General features: G+C 41.9%; 1 protein-coding gene across 12 annotated transcripts in view; it reads left to right on the top strand.

Annotated features, from left to right (window-relative positions):
- Window positions 1-19,430, top strand: part of phldb1b (pleckstrin homology-like domain, family B, member 1b) — a 112,328-nt gene that overhangs the window by 55,970 nt on the left and 36,928 nt on the right. For 10 of the 12 annotated variants that reach the window (XM_015054076.1, XM_015054078.1, XM_015054081.1 and 7 more), the window contains 2 exons: window positions 4,106-5,619; window positions 18,535-18,855. In XM_015054076.1, coding sequence (XP_014909562.1) covers window positions 4,106-5,619; window positions 18,535-18,855 — 1,835 coding nt within the window. The remainder of the gene's footprint in view (window positions 1-4,105; window positions 5,620-18,534; window positions 18,856-19,430) is intronic. The other 2 variants (XM_015054079.1, XM_015054088.1) reach the window with 1 other exon arrangement.

The raw sequence follows: 19,430 nt of genomic DNA on the forward strand, positions 1-19,430 counted from the left end.
GGAGTAAAAATTAATAATAAAGAGCCCCAGCTCGTCCCTTTGTTGCTCATGGATATAGAAAGTGTTACTATCAGTTTCAGCACATGTAGTATTTTTAATGCTCTTCTGCTCTGCTTCATAAAAAACTGTCGAAGTTTCGTAATGGTCATAACTAACATTGACCACGCATGACTGTCTCTGCCATGAATCTGTAAACTGGCAGCTGTTGAGTTAGCCATAGCACGGGAAATATAACATCCACGTTTTCAAAATAAAAGTCCGACTTCGACGTTTGCTTGTTAATGACAACTGACGGACCTCAGCTTTGAACTCCTATTTCTGGTCCATCTTGTGTTTCCACTGTCGTGTTGACAAGGGGAATAATGTCAACATTGTATTGAATGTCTGTAAACGTTCAGACGGCAGCCTTTATTTTGAAGGTTTAAAACGGAAATTCGGTCATATTTCGGCTAGCTTATCAGCACTCGGCGGCTGTGCTCGGTACCCCAACCTCTGCTTGAAATATCACCTCGGCGGTGAAGCTCTGGCTCTCTGTAGGTCTGTGTGGAGCCTGGCGCGGCGGGGCTCTGTCACTACCACTCCGGTACCGGCGTGTCCGCGGGATGCGGGCCCACCCGGTGTGTCACGTAGCAGGTGAAGCGCTCTGGACCCCGGCTGGCAGTTTCTACCCCTTCATGTGAGTAAGTGTGCGGCAAAAACGCCTGAGATTTGAGCGACACCGGTCATATGAATCCGTCTCAGACCGAACTCCATTAACAACTAGTCGATTTAATATTTTGTGCTTGTTCTGGACGGTATATCAGTCCTAGCACTGATTGTAATAGTTGCATCGTTACATGTGAACAAGCCTGTTTGTTCTGCTTATACCTCAATAGAAAACGTCTTGGATTCATTGCATCCATCCTTCATTTCCATGACCCACAGATGGAGCTGATGTGGATTTTGTTGATGTTAAATAGCTTGTTTTGTAAGACAAGTTTGGCGTGTTGCACTGTAATCAATGATCCGTACCCCATGACATCATTGGTCGGTTTTTTCTTGTTGCTTTAATTTCTTGTCACCCCACCCCCTTTCCATCCTCTCTCCTCCTCCTTGTGCGCTGCACACAAGCATCGCGTCGGTTTGTTGTCTGCAATAAACGACATGACAGTGACATTTAAACGGGCCCTGGTGGATCCAGCGAACCGCCGCGGCTGCCAGATGGCTGGAATACAGTGAAGTGGCACTGAAGTGTGCTCTGATCCGGCCGTGTACCCAGAAAGCAGGGCTCAGCTGAGCAAGCTCAACTAATGCATTATTTGTCAAGCTTCTATATTTTACAGCAGTTTTGCTCATGGGACACGTCTGTGACATCATCAGCATCAAGACACAAAAACAGACTTCAGTGCATTTTTCTGCTGTGTCCTTTAATTGTGTTTACATCTGTACAGACGCGCGCACACACACACACACATGCACACACAGAAACAGATTCATATTTATGTTTACAGTAGTTTAATCTGAAATTTATTCGGCGACTTTTGTATCCGCAAAAATCAAAGACAGTGTTCTTCAAAAGCTGAAATAGAGCTAAATTTCTGCCCTTCATTTTACACTGAATCCATTAAAACCTGTGTTTTTTTTAGATCTTGCCACAAAGTGCTTGACTAACAATCATGAAGGAATAATCTGGTTGAAATAAACTTGAGAATTGTCTGGAAATGGTCCCTTTTTCAACAAGAAGGTCCATTTTGTAAGAGTAAAATCCCCCAGTTTTAACATTAAAAACAGCAAAAAATATATTTTTGTCTTTGTCAGATGGTGTGGGATGAACCACCTGCAGCTCAATGTTCAGGAAAGTTACAGTTGCAATCTGAAATATGTAAATGATTTACACAGGGATAAGTAAGCCTGGTTTCATGAAGAAGATCAGCAGAGGTGTTACCTGAAACTATTTTTAATCAGTTATTTGGCTGGGTAAATCAAACATGACTTTGCTGGACTAAAACTTTGGCAATAAGCAGATGCAGTTAAATAGAATAGAAAAATATACAACAATTAATATTGTGTGAAGTTTTACATCATCATCAAAAAGCACACCATGGCAGTCTCTAATAGGAACATCCCAACTATGACTGTTTGGTCATTTTCAGTTCAGCTCTTTTACTTTGCACATGTTTTTAGATCAGATAGCAGGGAAAAACGGAAACCACTAAATGGTCATCTAGTAAATAAATAATTTGATGTCATAATTGTGTTTCTTTGTTTCTACAAAGCAAAAACTGACAAAGTGAAAGTCCTTTCTAGGTAATAGTTCTGTGTACTTAGACAGAGAGATATAGTTTCTTTGATTACCTCTAATATCTGCTGAATATGGCATTTGTATTTCTCCATCATTTGGTTTGTGTCACAGTTAGGGCTGCACTATATTAAAACATGTTGGAATTGCAATATAAGTTGTAACATATGCCCATTTTTGTTTTTCCTCACTTTCTAATCTGTGACCTTTAGTATTTTGGCCAAGGTCATTTGTGTCCAGTCTGAGCATCTGCTGTCGCGAGACTCGCTCCAACTGGCTAGATATTACTTTGGCAGGAAAAATGCAAGTTCATAACACTTGGAATATGCAGTACTAGCACAAACATTATTGCACTCCTAACAGTCCTTTGCCATCTGAATATTGAACACTCTGATATTACTGTGACAATATATTCAGCAATTGTGCAACTTTTGTAGAAAAAAGAAAATCCTCTAAAATTTGAGCCCTCAATTTGAAGTCATTTATTTTTGATGTTTTGTTTAGGTTTGTGGCTGATAATTGTCATAGCTAACATTTTCACCTGTAGTAAAAAAATGTTTAATGATTTTACCAGCAGTGTATATAATTATCACTTTTTACTTTTAGATAATGCAGTCAGATCATGTTACACATTTTTATGTTACATGTCATATAATTACCAAACTTTTGAAATTTAACTCAAAAACCTGTGAAAAACATCCACATCTCATATGTCTCCATTAAAAATGTCTGATAAATGAGAGATGGGTAAAAAACAAACAAACCCTGAGCTCCAGAATGCCAGGTGTACACTAGAATGACTAATCAGTGACTGCGCTGATGATTGGATGGAGCAGTTACCCTCATGTTGCCTTTTAAAATGACAACAAGTGCATTTGAGCAGATTTCATTTAGCATTGATCTGCTGCTCCGGGCCATGCTTCTGGGTCTCTCATGGGGGCCGTGTGTTTTTGTTGTAATAATCCTCTATGCTGACACTACGGAGTTAAGATTAGATTAGCTGGCCTGTATGCTGTGTTGCTTTCGGGGTCACACAGTAATTGTGTTTGCCTCTGACACCTGTCCAGTGTCACAGACCTGTCTTTCTGCTTATGTCCCCATATATGTCCTTCTTCATTATTCACCATTTTATATTTTACTTTCTGGTTTAAATGTGTTTTGTGATCTAACTGTCCCAATAAACAAATTTTGCTGGACGATAAATTCTCCCAATAATTATTACAATAAACGATAATACTGTTGTTTTGATACCATTTTCAAGTGAAATAGTGATAATGACATCATCCATAACCAAAAAAACTTCAATTTTGTAAAGAACACTTAGCACTGGAACTAGAAGAAGATATTTAACATATCCAAAATAAAACACAAAACAATAAATAAAATGGAAATAAAAATCACACAAAAACCATGAATAAAATCGATTATGAAGCCTCTGTAAACAAAATTGACCTTAAAAATATATTAATCATCAAAATGGAAATGATCAATCTCATTTTATCATGCGATTAATTGCTTATTGCAACAGGCTCAGATACAATTACCTTTATTTGCAACAGAGAAGCAGCAATTGTTGCTGTTGTTTTTGAAAATAAGCTAACATGTTGACTGGTTATCTTATGTGCTCGGGTAGCTGGCCTGCAGTCTGCTGCTTGACAGACATGCTGCTGATGGCTTACCGTTAGATTTAAAATGACATTTAAAATTTTAGGGGTTTTTAAAGTATTTGGTCTTTGTTTTTTGATACACTTGTTACACATACACCACCATGAACAGAACATTAATAACGGCCTTCTCTTCCTTTCCTGTTTCTTCTTTCCCAATCAGACACTCAGAGTTTGGTCAATGGGAATCACCAGGCCAGTTCCTCCCAGTCTCCCTCAGCTCCTGGAGAGAGAGTCCAGTCTGAGCACAGCGCCATCGTCAGCTCCATTGAGAAGGACCTCCAGGAGATCATGGATTCCCTAGTCATGGATGACCCTGAGCTTTCCTCCTCTGAGGCAAAAAAGCCCCCCGGGGGACAGTCCATGCACCACTCCCCGTTGTCGCCTATGGTCAATGGAGGGGGGAGGTATTTGTTGTCCCCTCCCACCAGCCCAGGTGCTATGTCTGTGGGGTCCAGCTATGAGAATGCCTCCCCTCCCTTCTCGCCCCTTTCCTCCCCCTCGCCTGCCAGCAGTGGGAGCTTCACCAGCCCATCGCCTGGCGGAGGACACCAGGACCAGAGTTCTTCTCTGCCGCCTGTGCCTATACGCTCTTCTAGCTACAACTTCAGCACCCAGCCTCCGCCTGTCCCCCTGCCAAGGACCATACTGCCCAATTTTAGCAGCACTGGGGTGGGCCAGAAGGTCCAGGAAAGCCCCAGGCTGCAGAGGAAAGTGTTGACAGAGACTCCTCCGAGCCCCAAGCCCAGCCGCCGGGGACTCAGCCAGGACAGCTCAGAGAGTCCTCGACAGACGCCTCTTGTTTCATCTAGCGAGTCTCTTAGCGGTAAAAACATTGTGCCAAGCAGCCCCAGAGTCACCCCCAAATTCCCAACCTGTTCATCGCCGTCTCTGTCGCCTTCGCCATCTAGTTCCAGGACCAAGACTGCCACAGTGCTCCAGGAAAGGCCGCCCAGTCCTTTCAGAGAGGAAACCATCTTAGCTGATGGCTCCCTGAACTCCAGTTCCTCCAGGCAACTTTCACATCCCAGTAAGGCTTTTCAGCCCCCCCTGGATCCCATCGTTCATGTCATCCAAGGATCTCCTCTCTCTCAGCATCCACGGTCACTGCAGCCCCCTGAAAGCCCCCGGTTGGCCCGAAGGAACTTGGAATTGAATGGTGGCAGTGCAGGAAGCAGCAGTATGAGAGAGCTGCCGCCTCTGAGTCCTTCGTTGGCCCGGAGGGGGGTTCCGGTTCTTCCAGGGGCATTGCCTGGAACAATCTCCACGTCGAGAACTCCGGAGAGCCCCTCATGTCTGGGCAGGGTGGTCCCAGAGAGTCCCAGACTGCGGCGCAAAACCGGATCCACGTCAGAGGAGCCGTCTTGCAGCAGAGGGATCCGAGCTCGCAGTCCCTCCCCCACCTCCATGTTGATGGAGGGCAGCAGTGGAGTAGGGATACGTAAGGCAAGCTTTGGGAACTCTTTATCACCTGCTTTCAGTCTGGGCTCCCTACCTGGTTCATCCCCTGCAGCCAGCCCCAGGACCCAGAGAAAGATGTCCTTGGGGAGACCCCACCCAGGAATGCGAGAGAGGAAGAACAGCATCACAGAGATCAGTGACAACGAAGACGAGCTGCTGGAGTACCACCGCCGACAGAGAGAGGAGCGGCTCAGGGAGCAGGAGATGGAGAGGCTGGTGAGTTTCAATACTACAGTAACAAGTGGCTGTTGATCAGTGTTTACTATAAAATGAGCGTAGTGATATAAGAGTGTCTTTGGAAAATCCTCCAGTTTTCCAACATGTGTTTGAACAAGACTGAACATCAGATGATTCAGGCGCATTCTGCTACTGGTGTTTGCAGTTTTGTGCCTTTGTGAAATATTGTTGCTACTGTTCTCTTTGCTGACTGTAGATGGTATTTTGAAGAATCAGTCTAGCCTTCCTGGTACTAGGAAAATACCATAGTGAAGGATGTCACTAATCGTTAAGACAGCAGACCCTGGTACTCACTGGGATTAGGGACGACTGCCACATGTGAATAGCTGAAATTCATGAATACTTGAGATATCCTTTAAATAATGCTTAGAACTGCCTATTTTAATAGTTGAAACACCTACTGTTCCTTAATATTCATTAATATGGACTGTGGAAATCATCCTTGTGGAAATCATCAGAGCTAAGGAAAATAAATCGTGCTGCTGGATTGGCTTCTTTGGGTAAATATAACTATCGACTCTAGCGCTAGCTAGTGGTTTTTTGCCAAAGAGAAAAGAGAATATGTTATGTGTTTCAGACAAAACACATAAAATATGTGCAGTCCACACTCATATAAAGTACATAAAAGACTTACAAATACCTGGCAGAGTCTCAAAGAGACGTTACATTGTTTAGTTAATCCAATAAAATTTGGGTTATTTCTCTGTTGAACATTTGAGATTTTGTTCCTTGATGTTGTATTTACACGGTGGCCTAAATTGCATTGATTATTATGGTTCTTTGATGTATTTTCAATGATTTTGTTTGTTAGGGCAGCAAACATTTCCTGAAAAGAACTGAACTGATTTATCACTTGTTTTGCCATAGAATTTCCCTTTAAGCTCTCAGTACCTGGAGATGATCTGGAGCTTCTTGCAGGTTCTTGTTTACGCTCTAACCTTGGCCATAATGAGCGCCGCGTCTCTGTTTGTGAAAGGAGGAGTGACCCAGCCCCATAAACCATGGGGCTGGGTCACTCCTCCCCATGGACAGACAGCAGACTTGGCTGCTGTCTGTCTAAGCTGCTGCAGACACACAGTGCTGTCGAGTCCTTAGCAACCGCAGTGTTTTTGTCTCCTGAACCGGAGCGAGCCCGAGGGGCCGAGGTGAGAATCGGTCCTGAACTTGTCTGAAGCGATCACACAGAAGTCCGTTTCAGACAGGTTTTCTATGTGTTGCTGCCTGACTGTAATTGGAGGGTAGCGGAGATGGCTGAGCTGCTCAGAGCCTGGGTCTGAGCCGGGTCATGTTCTGGTGCTTCCTCTGGAGACGTGGCAGTGTGCTGACAGGACAGGACTCACACAGTCTGACCATGTTTAACTCTTTTAATGTCTCATCTCGTTTAGCTTTGACTTTCCTCCTGGTTGAAGAAACCTAAAGAGAAAATAGTCCAAGATGTATTTGTGTCTTTGATTATCTGTGAGTGTAATAATAAATGTTTGGGTTGGGTTTACACCACTTTATAATCTACCTTTGATGAAGACAGAGATTTGAGTACTGGTATGTTTTGTTTTGTTTTGTTTTTTTACTATATTTCAAAGGTTTTAAGCAGGTGTCATTAGTTTGAGGTGAAATTTGAGTAAACTTCAGACACAAAAGGTCAAAATACAAGGGCTAAACCAATAAATTGGCCCCAATTTCCAAAATTTTGGAAGATAATTTACATGAGAAATCAATCTTCTCTACCTCTGCAAAGGTCTGAAAATCAGCCACTGTCCCTTCTGCCCTGGCTGAGACAGGCCTGACTGACTCAGGTCATGTTTACATGTGTGTGTTGCCAACTTAGTAACTTTGACGGAAATGTTAAAGTTTGCCTTCAGGGAGTCATCACAACATGGCTCCGCTATTAACCGTTTCACGTTTTCACCAGCATTTCATTGAAAGCAGCTCCCCAGGTATTTGCTAATTGTTGCCGGCTAGTCTGAAGGAGCTAAATGAAGGAGCTGCAGGGGAGTTCTCCTTTATGAGGTGAAGGCCCTGAAGCTTAGAAACTGCAGCTCTGAGGAGGAGCTGCATCTCGAAGGCAGAGCTATGTCCAGGCCTCTAACAAGAAAATAATCGTCACCAGCCAGAATCGGAATTGGCAGGTCAGGCATTTTATAGATCAGTGATCGGCCAGAAAACTGTAATTGGTGCATCCCTACAGAAATAATATTTTAATATCCACTGCTGCAAGTCTCCCCACTGAGAGATGTTTTTTCTCTGATCTATGTTGGTTCTGAAAGGAGGCTTGGAATGTTGTGAGGCATCTGGTTCCACAGTGGAGCTTTTAGCACACTGCGAAAGCATCCAGCTTCACTGAACTTTCCATGTTTTGTCATATTGCAGCCACAGTCTTCAGTGTATCTTGCTTCTGTGTTTAACTTAGGTCTGACCTTTGATTAGGCCACTTTAACAGATTACTATGCTTTAATGTAAAGTATCCCATAGTTCCTCTGGCTGTAGTTGAACCTGTGCTCCAGCCTCAGGCTACCTGTAGCCTCTAATAGGTTCTCTCTCAGGTTTGTTCTGGATGTTGCTCCGTTCAGGACCAGCAACATGTCAGACTCACTCTTTTTGGCCTCATTTCTCCTAAAGTAACATTAGGGTGAGCCATAAAAGCAACATGTCCTAAGTTAACTGAAATTTAAAATATATATATTTGTTACTCCTTTGTCATTCTGTTGTAGAAATTCAATTCAGATGTAGTGTTTAAAAATACAGAAAAACTGCACAGTCTTTTTTCATTACCATCTTGAATTATTAATGGTGTAAATATGACTTTTTAGAGAAGTTTTTCTTGGGTTTAAGACCAGAGGTGCTCAGTGAGTGTCATGACTGACACTGACTCCTCTGGAATCAGATCCACAAATATATTAAACCCAAAATAGACGCTTCAGTTTCAGTTTTAACCATAATAGAAACAATTAGTGGTTTTAAAAGATTTTAATGATCCTTTAATCGATTATCTGCTGTTCAACAATATTATATGAAGTTAAATATAAAAACTAAAGTCAAATTCGGTTTTGTTAACATTTTTCTGGGCAGAACTCTGTCTGAATTGAAAATTGGGTATGATCACCTTTATTTTTGTATGAAGTCCATATTCCTATCCATCTCCAAGGATACTTCTGCCACCTCTGCCTGCCTGTCTGCCTGCCTGCCTGTCTGTCTGTCTGTCTACCTGCCTGCCTGTCTGTCTGTCTGCCTGTACTTTTTTGCGTTTATCTTTAGATGTTTGTCTGTTTCAATGGAGCTGATCGCCAAGGAGACTCATCCCGGATCACTTCTATTCCTGCTGTGGGCTTTCAGCCTCTTCAATGCGTAGAACTAGCAGACGTTGCCCTTTGTGGGTCTGCAGCTCAGCAGTGCCCCCTATCTTCCAGGCATAGTACTTTCTGTCTCACCCTGTGTGTTTCCACGGCACATTTATGAGGCACTACTCACCTCACCTCACCCCACCTCACCTCACCTCACCCCACCCGTCTTCCATGTATTTGAAGAAGCAATGTGTAAAATTCAACAAGTTTGAATTTTTTGAAAATGTTAAAATGATACAGAACACAAGTTGATAGAACAGCTAAATGGATTTTTTTCCTCATCATTGTTAGTATTTTAGTTGTCATGGTGACACACCATGGTGTTAATAGAGGAGTCATGTTGTGATGACTTCTTGAAGGTGGAGTTTCAGAAAGAGCTGGAGTTAAAGAGACAGAGGCCCAATTTCAAGGCGCTAAGCCATCCATTATCTTTACACTCTTATCCCCAGTGGGTAACTAGGGGGGCTGATTCCTATCATCAGCAGGCGAGAGGCCGGGTCACCCTGAACAGGACATGATGTCATTTAGTCGGAATGTGACTATAGTGACATCTGAATTAACTTATATGTCTAATCATAAACTAATTTCAGATATCTGGAATGCAATGTGTGGTGAAGCTGATTTTATGTTAAAACGGCCTGCCGTAGCCTGGCAGGCTCATCGTCTGGGCAAAGTCAGCCGTCGTTCATGTCCACCGTGGATGACGGTGACATCATCACAGGAAGGATGACATCATCATGAGGTCATTGAAGGGGAACTTTTCAGTTATTGCCTCAGACCAATATTGGGTGGGGTTGGGGAGGTGTAGTTGGTGGAGGGAGGAAGGGGTTAAAGTGGATGAAGCTGTTAGGATGAAAAGTTGAACCCAGAATAGCAAAGGACAGAGATAGTGCGTTGTCATTTACTATTTTGAGCCAAGCTGACTGCAGAGTGAGTTATGATGCTTTTGTGACGGAGTGGAAGGGGGAGGAGGGTGGGTCCTCTGCGGGCTCCCTACAGAGAAAACTGTAGCTGCAATGCATTGTGGTTAATGGAGGAGGATGTCCAGCTGGTCTCTCTGCTCTCAGGTTTGTTGTCCTCTCTTGTAGCTTTTATTTTGACAGGATGGCAGAAATGTTGATGAGTTTCCTGCATGGTTGGCATCTTTGTGACCCTCCTGCAGGATCGGCCAACTAAATATACATCCGAGCCTGTTTAATGGAGCCCAGCAAACATATAGCAGCATCTCCCAGGAGGACTAAATATATCCACCTGCTGAGCTGCAGCAGGTTATTAGCCTTTTGTTTGTCTAACCCAGATAGTTTTCTATCACAAAAATCTTATTTTGTGATTATGTATACATTGTTTGGAATATTTAACAGGAAATACCATTTCCCAAAAAAATATTCAATTATTATTGAATAACAATTGAGTGTGGTGTTTTATTCCAACTTTTGCTGTTGCCATTTTGCAGACCGGCGTAATTTACCGACAGCTGACTTGAACTACTATTATGTGTGTGTGTGTGTGTGTGGTTGGGGGGGAAGGGGATCTACATGAAAAGCTAATAAAACATTCACAAACATGAAAACGAAGGGTATTATATCTCTAATCTCAGTCTGTTTTAGTTTTATAGACGCACAATATAGTTCCAGTTAGTGAATAGTTTTTCCTCATTAATTACGGTTTTTAACAAAAATGTTTTCTCAATTTCAGTTTTTAGTTAACTATAAAATTATTTTGTTAGTTTTAGTTAACTATCAGCCAGCCTCAGGCCTGCACGTCTCTGTTTGGCGGCAGTAAAAGGACAAAGCAAATCATCTGATCTGAAATAAAACAGTGAAAAACAAACGAGGACAGACTTTCTGTGACACACTAGACGGCCGGCTGGGTGGCTCCTTATCTGGGGCAGCAATAAATCTGTTTGTGGTCCAAAGTAAAGCTGCAGTAATCCGGTGTTGAGACAGATCCAACAAATATGCCATGTGCGTTCATCCCCATCACACAACAAAAGCCAAATTAGGATGAGAACTGCCCCCCTTTCAGCTTCTCTACAAACTTTATTTACTTCTTTAAGAAGATTTACCAGACGAGGTGGAAACTTTCCTCTCCCTGTTGTGTTCTGATCTCTCCACTAGAGGGGGTTATTGTCTTTATGCAGCATCATTTAGCTTTTCATATCTGTTTTTATTTTGTTTTTTTGGGCTGTTAGTGCATATGATTTAGAGAACATAGCGTTCTTAAACACATAGGATATGATAAAATGTGGGCAAAATAAAATAATAAAATTCTAACCCTGATGGGTAGAAATGTTGATCAGAACTAGATCATATTTTCCCTTGATTCTCAAGTATAATAATGTTCATTAAATGCATCAAAACTATGATCCATGAATGGGGACAATCTTCTAATGTCTCCATCTTCTGCTGGCTTTAACGCTGCAAATGCAATCAAACTACAGCACAGTTTATTTGTTTATAACTTTAGAATTTAAAAAATGTAATAAAATCTGACTGAAAATCTATTGAGAATAAAGAAAAGCGATTTCTTTAGAAGTTAGATTGCTTCTTTCTGGCACAACAAGTTGAGAAAACTCTTATTTTTATTTTCCAGATGCAATATTTGGCACATGAATTACTTTCCCAAGCCATTTATTTATTTCCAGTTATGTCAGAATCTGTCCTCCATAATAGATGGATATTGGAGGAGATAAGCCTACATTGCTTCATTAAATACTCGTACAGGGACGGGATTTCATGAAGAGATTCTGTGCTAATTTTAGATTTTTGTTTTGGCTTAGTTCTGTTTATGACTTTGTTCGTGTAGTTTGAATGTTTTGCGTTTTTCTGCTTTACTTCAGAAGAAGAGTAACACAGAACAGTCGTTTATCTATTTGTGATTAGCCATTATGATCCGAGCTGAAAGTTTTTACTGAATGGTTTTCTTCAGCTGCTAGATGGAGCAGAAGTAAACAACTTGGTACATTACTACCACCTTGTGGTTGCAGCGTTGCATCGCAACAACAGTCCATTGAAATTAGGATGGTTGTTTTTAAAAGAAGCCATTTCTGCTATTCTCCTTTGTTTAACTAATGGGTTTTTTTATAATGTTTTTGTTTGGTGCTTTGTTAAAATATAGAAAATGAAATGATAAAAAGCAGTGTGATGTAAAAAATAATTTGAAGATGGATGCAACGTTAAATAAACAGACTATTAAAAACATTATTTAGTGTTTATAAGGCAAAAGTTTCAATTACATAATCAGTTTAGCATATATCAGAATTTTGTGGTTGTGTTGATTATTACAGGTTTGGATTTCTTTTTGGAATATTTAGTAAAATATTTATACGTGTGATGTAAGTTTTAAAACTTTTGTTAATTTTTTGTTGCTTGTTCAAACATTCATTGTGTCTAGTTCTGGATGATGTGAAACTGAAAAGATTTTTGTTTGTTTTTTCAGTTGTTATGACAACAAGGTATTGTTTTTAGAACTGGGAGCATCTGAATAGTTTAAACTATGACTTCAAATCCCAGAGGAGTTGTTATGGGACCAGAGCAGGACCAGGACAAAGTTCACAGCATCTCTTCCATCTGTTAGCATGTCAAGACACTGTCTTACAGTCTTCAGTCAGAGGTCTCCTCAGATGTGCTGTGAGACTGACAGCTACTAGGCCATCCTCAACAACTTGAAGAGCCTTGGATGAAATGAGTTACGGCATTATTTAATGGGTGAAGGATTTTCAAATTGAATTTAAAATAAAAATTACTTTTTTTGGTACTTTCATCCAGAATTGCATTTTTTTTTTATGTTTAATTGAATGTTTTGAAAGGCAATAGAGAAAAATAATGAAATAAAAAAGAAATAAAATTATGAGTATAATAGTAAATTTGCTAAAGGGTAGTATGTGCACTTGCATGATTGAAAGTGCTAATACCCTCCTGCTGGCTCTGATTGGTTGATTCTGCAGACCGGGAGGAGGCAGAGGACTCCAGCTTCAACGTTGATTTCTCAGTGAAACCCTTAAAAAAGTAGCTCTGCCTCAGACCTTTGTTTGGTACAGCAATGTGCAGTAAAGTGTGTTATTTAGAAAACAGTCTTGTGTTCTAATGAGCTGCTGGGTTCCCATGGCTGCAGTAACCTTGTGGGCACCCTGCAGCAGAAACATCTTGTTTTCCTCCTGTTGGCCTCTGCAACACAACAACAGTGTTGCTGTTTGACAGAAGCCGACTGGTGAACCACATCTTCTGGTTAATTAGTCAACTGATGGAGAGCCAGAGAGCAACAGATGGGTGAATAATTCTCCCAGAGGCCACGTTCTTCCAGACAGTGTTTCAGTGTAATGTGGAGGTGGTTCTGAAGCCTAAGCCTTCACCTCCCTTCCTGCTGACAGTGACACCCTGAAACGCTCTGACTTGTAAAGCTTAATTGTCGTTATCTCCCTCCGCTTGATGTCTAAAGCTCCATAAAACACTTCAAAAGCCTCGCACTTATTTGTTCTATTATTTAACGGCTAAAAAGAAAGATAATTGCACAAAGTTGAGCTTTGAGACGATACGTGGCAAACGTTGCACACTTCAAAGCTTTTTTTTTTTCATGGCTAATATCTGCCGATGGTGATGGATTAGTGTGAACAGCTGAAAGCAGTCAGCCACGACAGCATCTCTTGAAGTTATTGGCCTATTTCAAGCACGGGGGAGCCCAGACGAACAGTATAAAGTTCTGCTTGGTATATAAAGTTAGTTCCTTTGCTTTTCTTAGAGCAAACCAGCAGGCCGCCTCCCACAGGAGGACGTCCCAACATGCTGATCCATCCCCACCTCTCTGAGCGACGCAGGTGGTTCTGAGGCCGTTCACCAGGAAAGCAGCAGCCACAAATGGAGCGCTGCTGCTGTAATGGAGCGGTTTTACACAGCGGGCGGCAGCAGGACGGTGCCGGCCACAGGGCCAGCTTCGGCCGCGACGCAGCCCCTGCTGTGTCTGCTGGCCCTGGCTAAAGAGAAGCCTGTCTTTTTAAGCAGGGTTGCAGCGCTCATGAAGGTAACCGATGCCGCCGCCGACTATATTTAACTGAAGCTCGCTGAAGTGTTTCTGTCTGCACTATGGGTCAGCTTGCTTTCTGCATGTGATGCCGAGGGGTTCAGTCATTAACAAGGGAACCTTTCACTCCCACCAACCGCTTCAGGCCGGAGATTAAACCACTTCAGCTCCGGAGCCACTGGCACTGGAGAACATGCACTTTGTTTTTGTCTCACTTTTGGAAAGAAATGTGATCGTAAAGTATTTTTGTTTCAATCTGAAAACAAGTCCCGCTTGACCACAGGAGGCTCGTTGCACAACTCCTTCTGCTTTAGATGGAAAAATAAGGATCTTTTTCAAATGTTAGAAAGCAGGAAATACCAACAGCAAATCAGTGACATGAAACATTTTCACTGTTTATAATTTAGTTCAGTTTATTTATAAGGTGACAGTTCACAACAAGTCATCTAAAAAATGTACTTCAATCTTATCTCACATCGTATCCTGTATGAGATTCTTCTGGTGTTGATACATGAGGAAAAATAGCCTAATTTTTCTGTATTAACACATAAAAAAGAACATGCAGTGGATCCCAGCCCAGTCACAGCTTTTTCTGTGGAACGTGACAACAAATCATTTACAGAAAATTCACCTATTTGAGTTTTTTTTCTTTTACATATCTATATGTAAAAGAAAATGCGTAATGGGAAGCTGAAATACCGAGACACATGACATACCTTTGGCAGCCAATCCAGGACATGCATTTATTTTTCTGATGCCAACATGCTACAGAGGGATGGTGGACATGTTTTTTTTTACCTGCTCAAGAATGAACTGAACAACCAATATTTTGATGAAACAACCAAAGTGGTTTCTAGTTCATCCTGAGGGTCACAAACACCCAACAAGGCCTCGCTTTTGGACACTGATGTCTTAGTGGTTGTAGAGAAGCTTATTTTGTGCTAATCTCAGTCTGTAATAGGCTTCCAACAGGAAGTGAAGTATAGGAACTAACTACCAACCAGCAATGGCATGCTGCATCGTGCCCACCACTGCTAGCTGTTGTGGTTTTATTTTGCAGAGATGCTGTCGATTGTTGTGCAAATTTCTTGTCTAAAGCAAATAGTTTACCATGCAGCTGATGTAACTGTTGCAGAATGAGTGTTTTTAAGACCTGAAAGAATCTTGTGTGTTATCCCTGAAAGTCTCTAGAGACTGGAACATCAAGCCTTTCGTCTCTCTTTAATCTTCGATTCTCTCGTCTTTATCCTGGAATTGTTTGAAATAACTGGATCCTGGTCTTCAACCGCCTGCCAGGCTGGGCTTCTGCCAGAGACCAGAACTTGGTGGGTTCAACTCTGGTTGACCTCCATGGAGTCAAAAACTCTGTATGTCATTTAGAAATCCGTGCCAGTGTCATGGACCAGCAGCTTGTTATCTGTGGGGGGTTGGTGGCCACCGGAGAGGGCTGCTAGTCTCATTCCTGTGCTGTTTTGATCCTTGTGCATTCTGCAGGGACACAGAGGAACAAAAGCAGCCGCAGACAGTAAAACAGTGCCGTCTCTTTGTGTTTGCTTCTCCTCTGGGACCAGAACAAGCACAACCCTCCAAGGATCCCAGTTTGATGTTGAATGGGGTTTATTTTGCAGAGGTGGGGGAATGTGAATTTTCCAATTCCCCCCTCCAAGGTTTATGTAGTGAATAAAACTTTGTTGAACTTCCCCAGTTTACTGTGGAAATAGGGTATGATATGAGGAGTGTGTTTGACTGCTGTCATACAGAATGAAGGGGATAATTACCAGCTTTAAAGGAAAACAAGTCTATATTGCTTCTTCTGTAGGTTGAAAGGCAGCATCTCTCTCACCATGTCAAAGCCTTATTGATGCTGTTTGAACTAAACGCACAACACAGTTCTCTCTGCAAAATGACTTTATTATATTTGTGAATCACATGGATGTAGTTTTTATACAAAGTTAGTTGGTTATTGGAGTCTGACATTGGAACCATGGCTACATGCTATTCACCTATCCATTGTCTAAACTCACTTATCCTTGAAGGGTTACACAGGGGTCAATGGGCGAGAGGTGGGGTTCCCCATGGACAGGTCCCCAGCGTTGTCATGGCATCAGAGACTTGCTCAAGCCCATAAACCTGATTTTGATCCAGTTTGGATAAAAATGGAACGCCTTTTTTCTTCTCCGGCTCAATCTGACCAAACCTAGAAACTAAGCATCTTCTGGATTTCAGAGCATCCTGGAAAATGACAGAAACCTCTAATTTGTCTAAATCTGTCAACATGTTCCTGACAGAGAATTCGTTTCTCTGCAATCTGTAGAAGCCAGACGTCAAAAGCCAAAATTGATTCATGTCGTGGCCAACAGAAATCAAGGCAGTCAGAGCGTCTGTGATCTCACTAATCATCCAGCAGAGCCTGAAGGGTGTCTGGCAGAGGGAGCGACGTCGCTGCCGTCATCTCCTCCGCTTCAGAACGCTGGGCGTCAGACCGGCGTTTGATTTACGTGCACATTAAAGCAGATGCTGCGCGGGAGGATATGTGGAATTGTAGACCTGCCAGTAAAGGTTTTAATTATGGCTCTTTTGTTGTGAATGTTGAACCGCTCACAGGGGTCTTCTGCTCCCTCCCACTCCAGTTAGAAGCTAACTGCTCCCAGATTACAGGTTGAGATTGGGGGTAAATGCTGGGGCTGCAGCTGCTCATCACGCAGGTCCTCCCCACCCCCAGCTCTTATGTAAGCATCAGATGGCCATGGTTAGATTTCTATTATTGCTTTATTTTTAGAAAGAAACACATTCTGTCAGTTTTAGATTTAAACATTTAGAAAGAAACACACCTAAAACACGGTCTCTTGTGTGTACACTGCTGTCTAGAAGTCCATCTAGGAGACACTTGGTCCCAGGCTCTGATGGATGCGGATATGTAGGGGTCAGAGGTCACCGTGTGGGTGCACAGACAGCTGAAAAACACTCTGACTCCTGAAGCATCAGCTATGAGATAGTCCTCTGTTATTTCAGGAGGGGCAACTGTTTCATTTCATGCTCAGAGATTTTGCTTTTTTGTGACCCACATTCGCAGAAGAAGAACCTTGACGTCACACAGCAGCGCTCTGGTAACAAAGTAATAATAGATGGAGATGTTTATGGATCGATTTTAAAGTTATTCAGCAATGGGATCCGACGGTATCGTCACAAGATCATAAGAAGATGAAGGAAGCTAAGAAAAAGAAAACATAACCTCTGGCCTTCAGAGGAACGTTGACTGCATGGCCTGTAGGAACGTCTGTTTGGATGTGTAGTCAGAGCCAAGCGTGGTGGGATGGTGATGTGATTCACTGACAGAATTCTTTCATCATTTCATATATATAATTTTCAGCCATTGTTTACGTCTAGCTCCTGCCAGTGCAGAATCATGACACGCCTCACTTCGGTGGTGTAAAACCGACGACTGTTCAGACTGCCATGAAAAAGTTAAATATGGGTCATTATGGGGGAAAACATCTGGGTCACCTTTGCCCGCTGTATGAACGTTGCCTTAGCCTACTTTGTGCTGTCAGAGCTTCTCGTGAGGGATTTTTGACAGACAATACTGTGGCTTGAGTCACTTTGTGATATAGAACAAAAAAAAAGTTTAATTTGTTAATTCATGAGTCATCTGGGGGTCAGTTATGCTTTCACATTTCAATTAATCAAGTCAATATTTAAAAAAAGTCTAAAATACTGATTCAAACTCAGTATTAAGGAGTAAGAACGCCCTTACTCAAGTCAGGGTGCCCACACATCCTTGAAAAGTCTTAATTTTAGATACATAAATTTAAATTCAAGACCGTAAAAGCTCTTAAAGGGGCAGTATTATGTAAAATAGACTTCTTTTAGCTTTACATTGTGTTATAACATTTATTCCCTCATCAAAAACAGACCTGGATTGTTGCCTTGATTCTTTCATGCCTGTTGGAGAAATCCTTCAATGTCCCCTGGCAACTAACCAGCTGTGACAAAGGCCTGGATGGATGTAGCTCCGCCTTCAAGACGCAGAACCTCCTCAATGTTGTGGTTTCAGGGAAACACTGGTAAAAACATCGTTGTAGAGTTAATGGAGGAGTGATGTTGTGATGACTTGCTGAAGGTGTATTTTCAGAAAATGCAGGAGTTTCTTAAAGAGACAGAGGACCAATTTCAAGGCGCTAAAGTACAAAGTCAAATTTTTTAAGACTTTTTTGAGTTTTATAGCTTTTTAGAAGAACTGAAGGTAAGATACATATTTGATTGGGCTATAAAATGGCATTATGTTCCTGGACAATACATAATTCTGCCTCTTTAAATTCATAAAAAGAAAGAAAGTAATTTGACCTTATGTGCATTAATCACAGGTCATGGTATTTAATCTTGTATGTTCTAAGTATGTTTTTTGTTTTTGTTTTGAGATTCTGACAGTGACTGAGTCTTTTTGCTTGAGTTTAGACCCAGTTTTAGTAACACTGTTTAAGGTTAAAACCACAAGGGTTTTGCTTCTTCCTTATCCATCTGTGTTTGGCTCCCTCCTCAGGAGAGGCAGCGGCTGGAGACCATCCTGACCCTCTGCGCCGAGTACAACAAAGGTGAGAGCGTGGGGCTGGACTCCCTGGGCTCAGGACGGCTGGGTTTCCCCGGGAGTCTGGGCGACTGCTCAGGGCGGAGGCCGTCCCTGGAGAATCTTCTGGGAGGAACGCCGACATCGCCGGCCGCCCTCCGCCTGGCGCAGAGACAGAGAGAGAGCGATGAGGAGAACCTGAAGGAGGAATGCAGCAGCACCGAGAGCACCCATCAGGAGGTGAGGACCTCTCCTGCCCCCAGCAGAGTGTCAGCGCTGCACAATGGAGAGCCACAGGTCAGAGGGCATGCTCCTTTCTCAACACACACTCTCCCTCTGCACGTTGGCGTGGTCGCTGTGTCTGCATGGCTCTGCTGGAATCGGCTTTTCTGCTGTTGGTTACAGAACTCTGCTATGCAGAGTTTTCAGGTGGTCAGTTTATCAGAGTTACAGGTAATGAACTTATGCACTAATTAGTAATTTTCTGGTTGGTTTCTGACCTCAGGCTTTGAAAATCGTTCACCTGCAAATCAGATTGGAACCGATTCCAAATTCTGCACAATCTGTTGATTCGCCACCAGAACCTCTGTGTGCATGATGTTACATCACAAACGACTTAGCAGGGGAAATATTTTCTAGGGATACATTTTGTAATATTAATTTTGATTTTTGATGATCTATATATATATATCTATCTATCTATATCTATCTATAAATATATATATATATATATATATTTATATATATATATAAATATATATATTTATATATATATTTAATATATATATATATATATATATATATATATATATATATATATATATATATATATATATATATATATATATATATATATATATAGATATATATAT

This window comes from Poecilia latipinna, unplaced genomic scaffold (assembly GCF_001443285.1).
Source record: "Poecilia latipinna isolate Pla-1442-1.1 unplaced genomic scaffold, P_latipinna-1.0 Scaffold1228, whole genome shotgun sequence".
In the NCBI taxonomy this organism is placed as follows: Eukaryota; Metazoa; Chordata; class Actinopteri; order Cyprinodontiformes; family Poeciliidae; genus Poecilia; species Poecilia latipinna.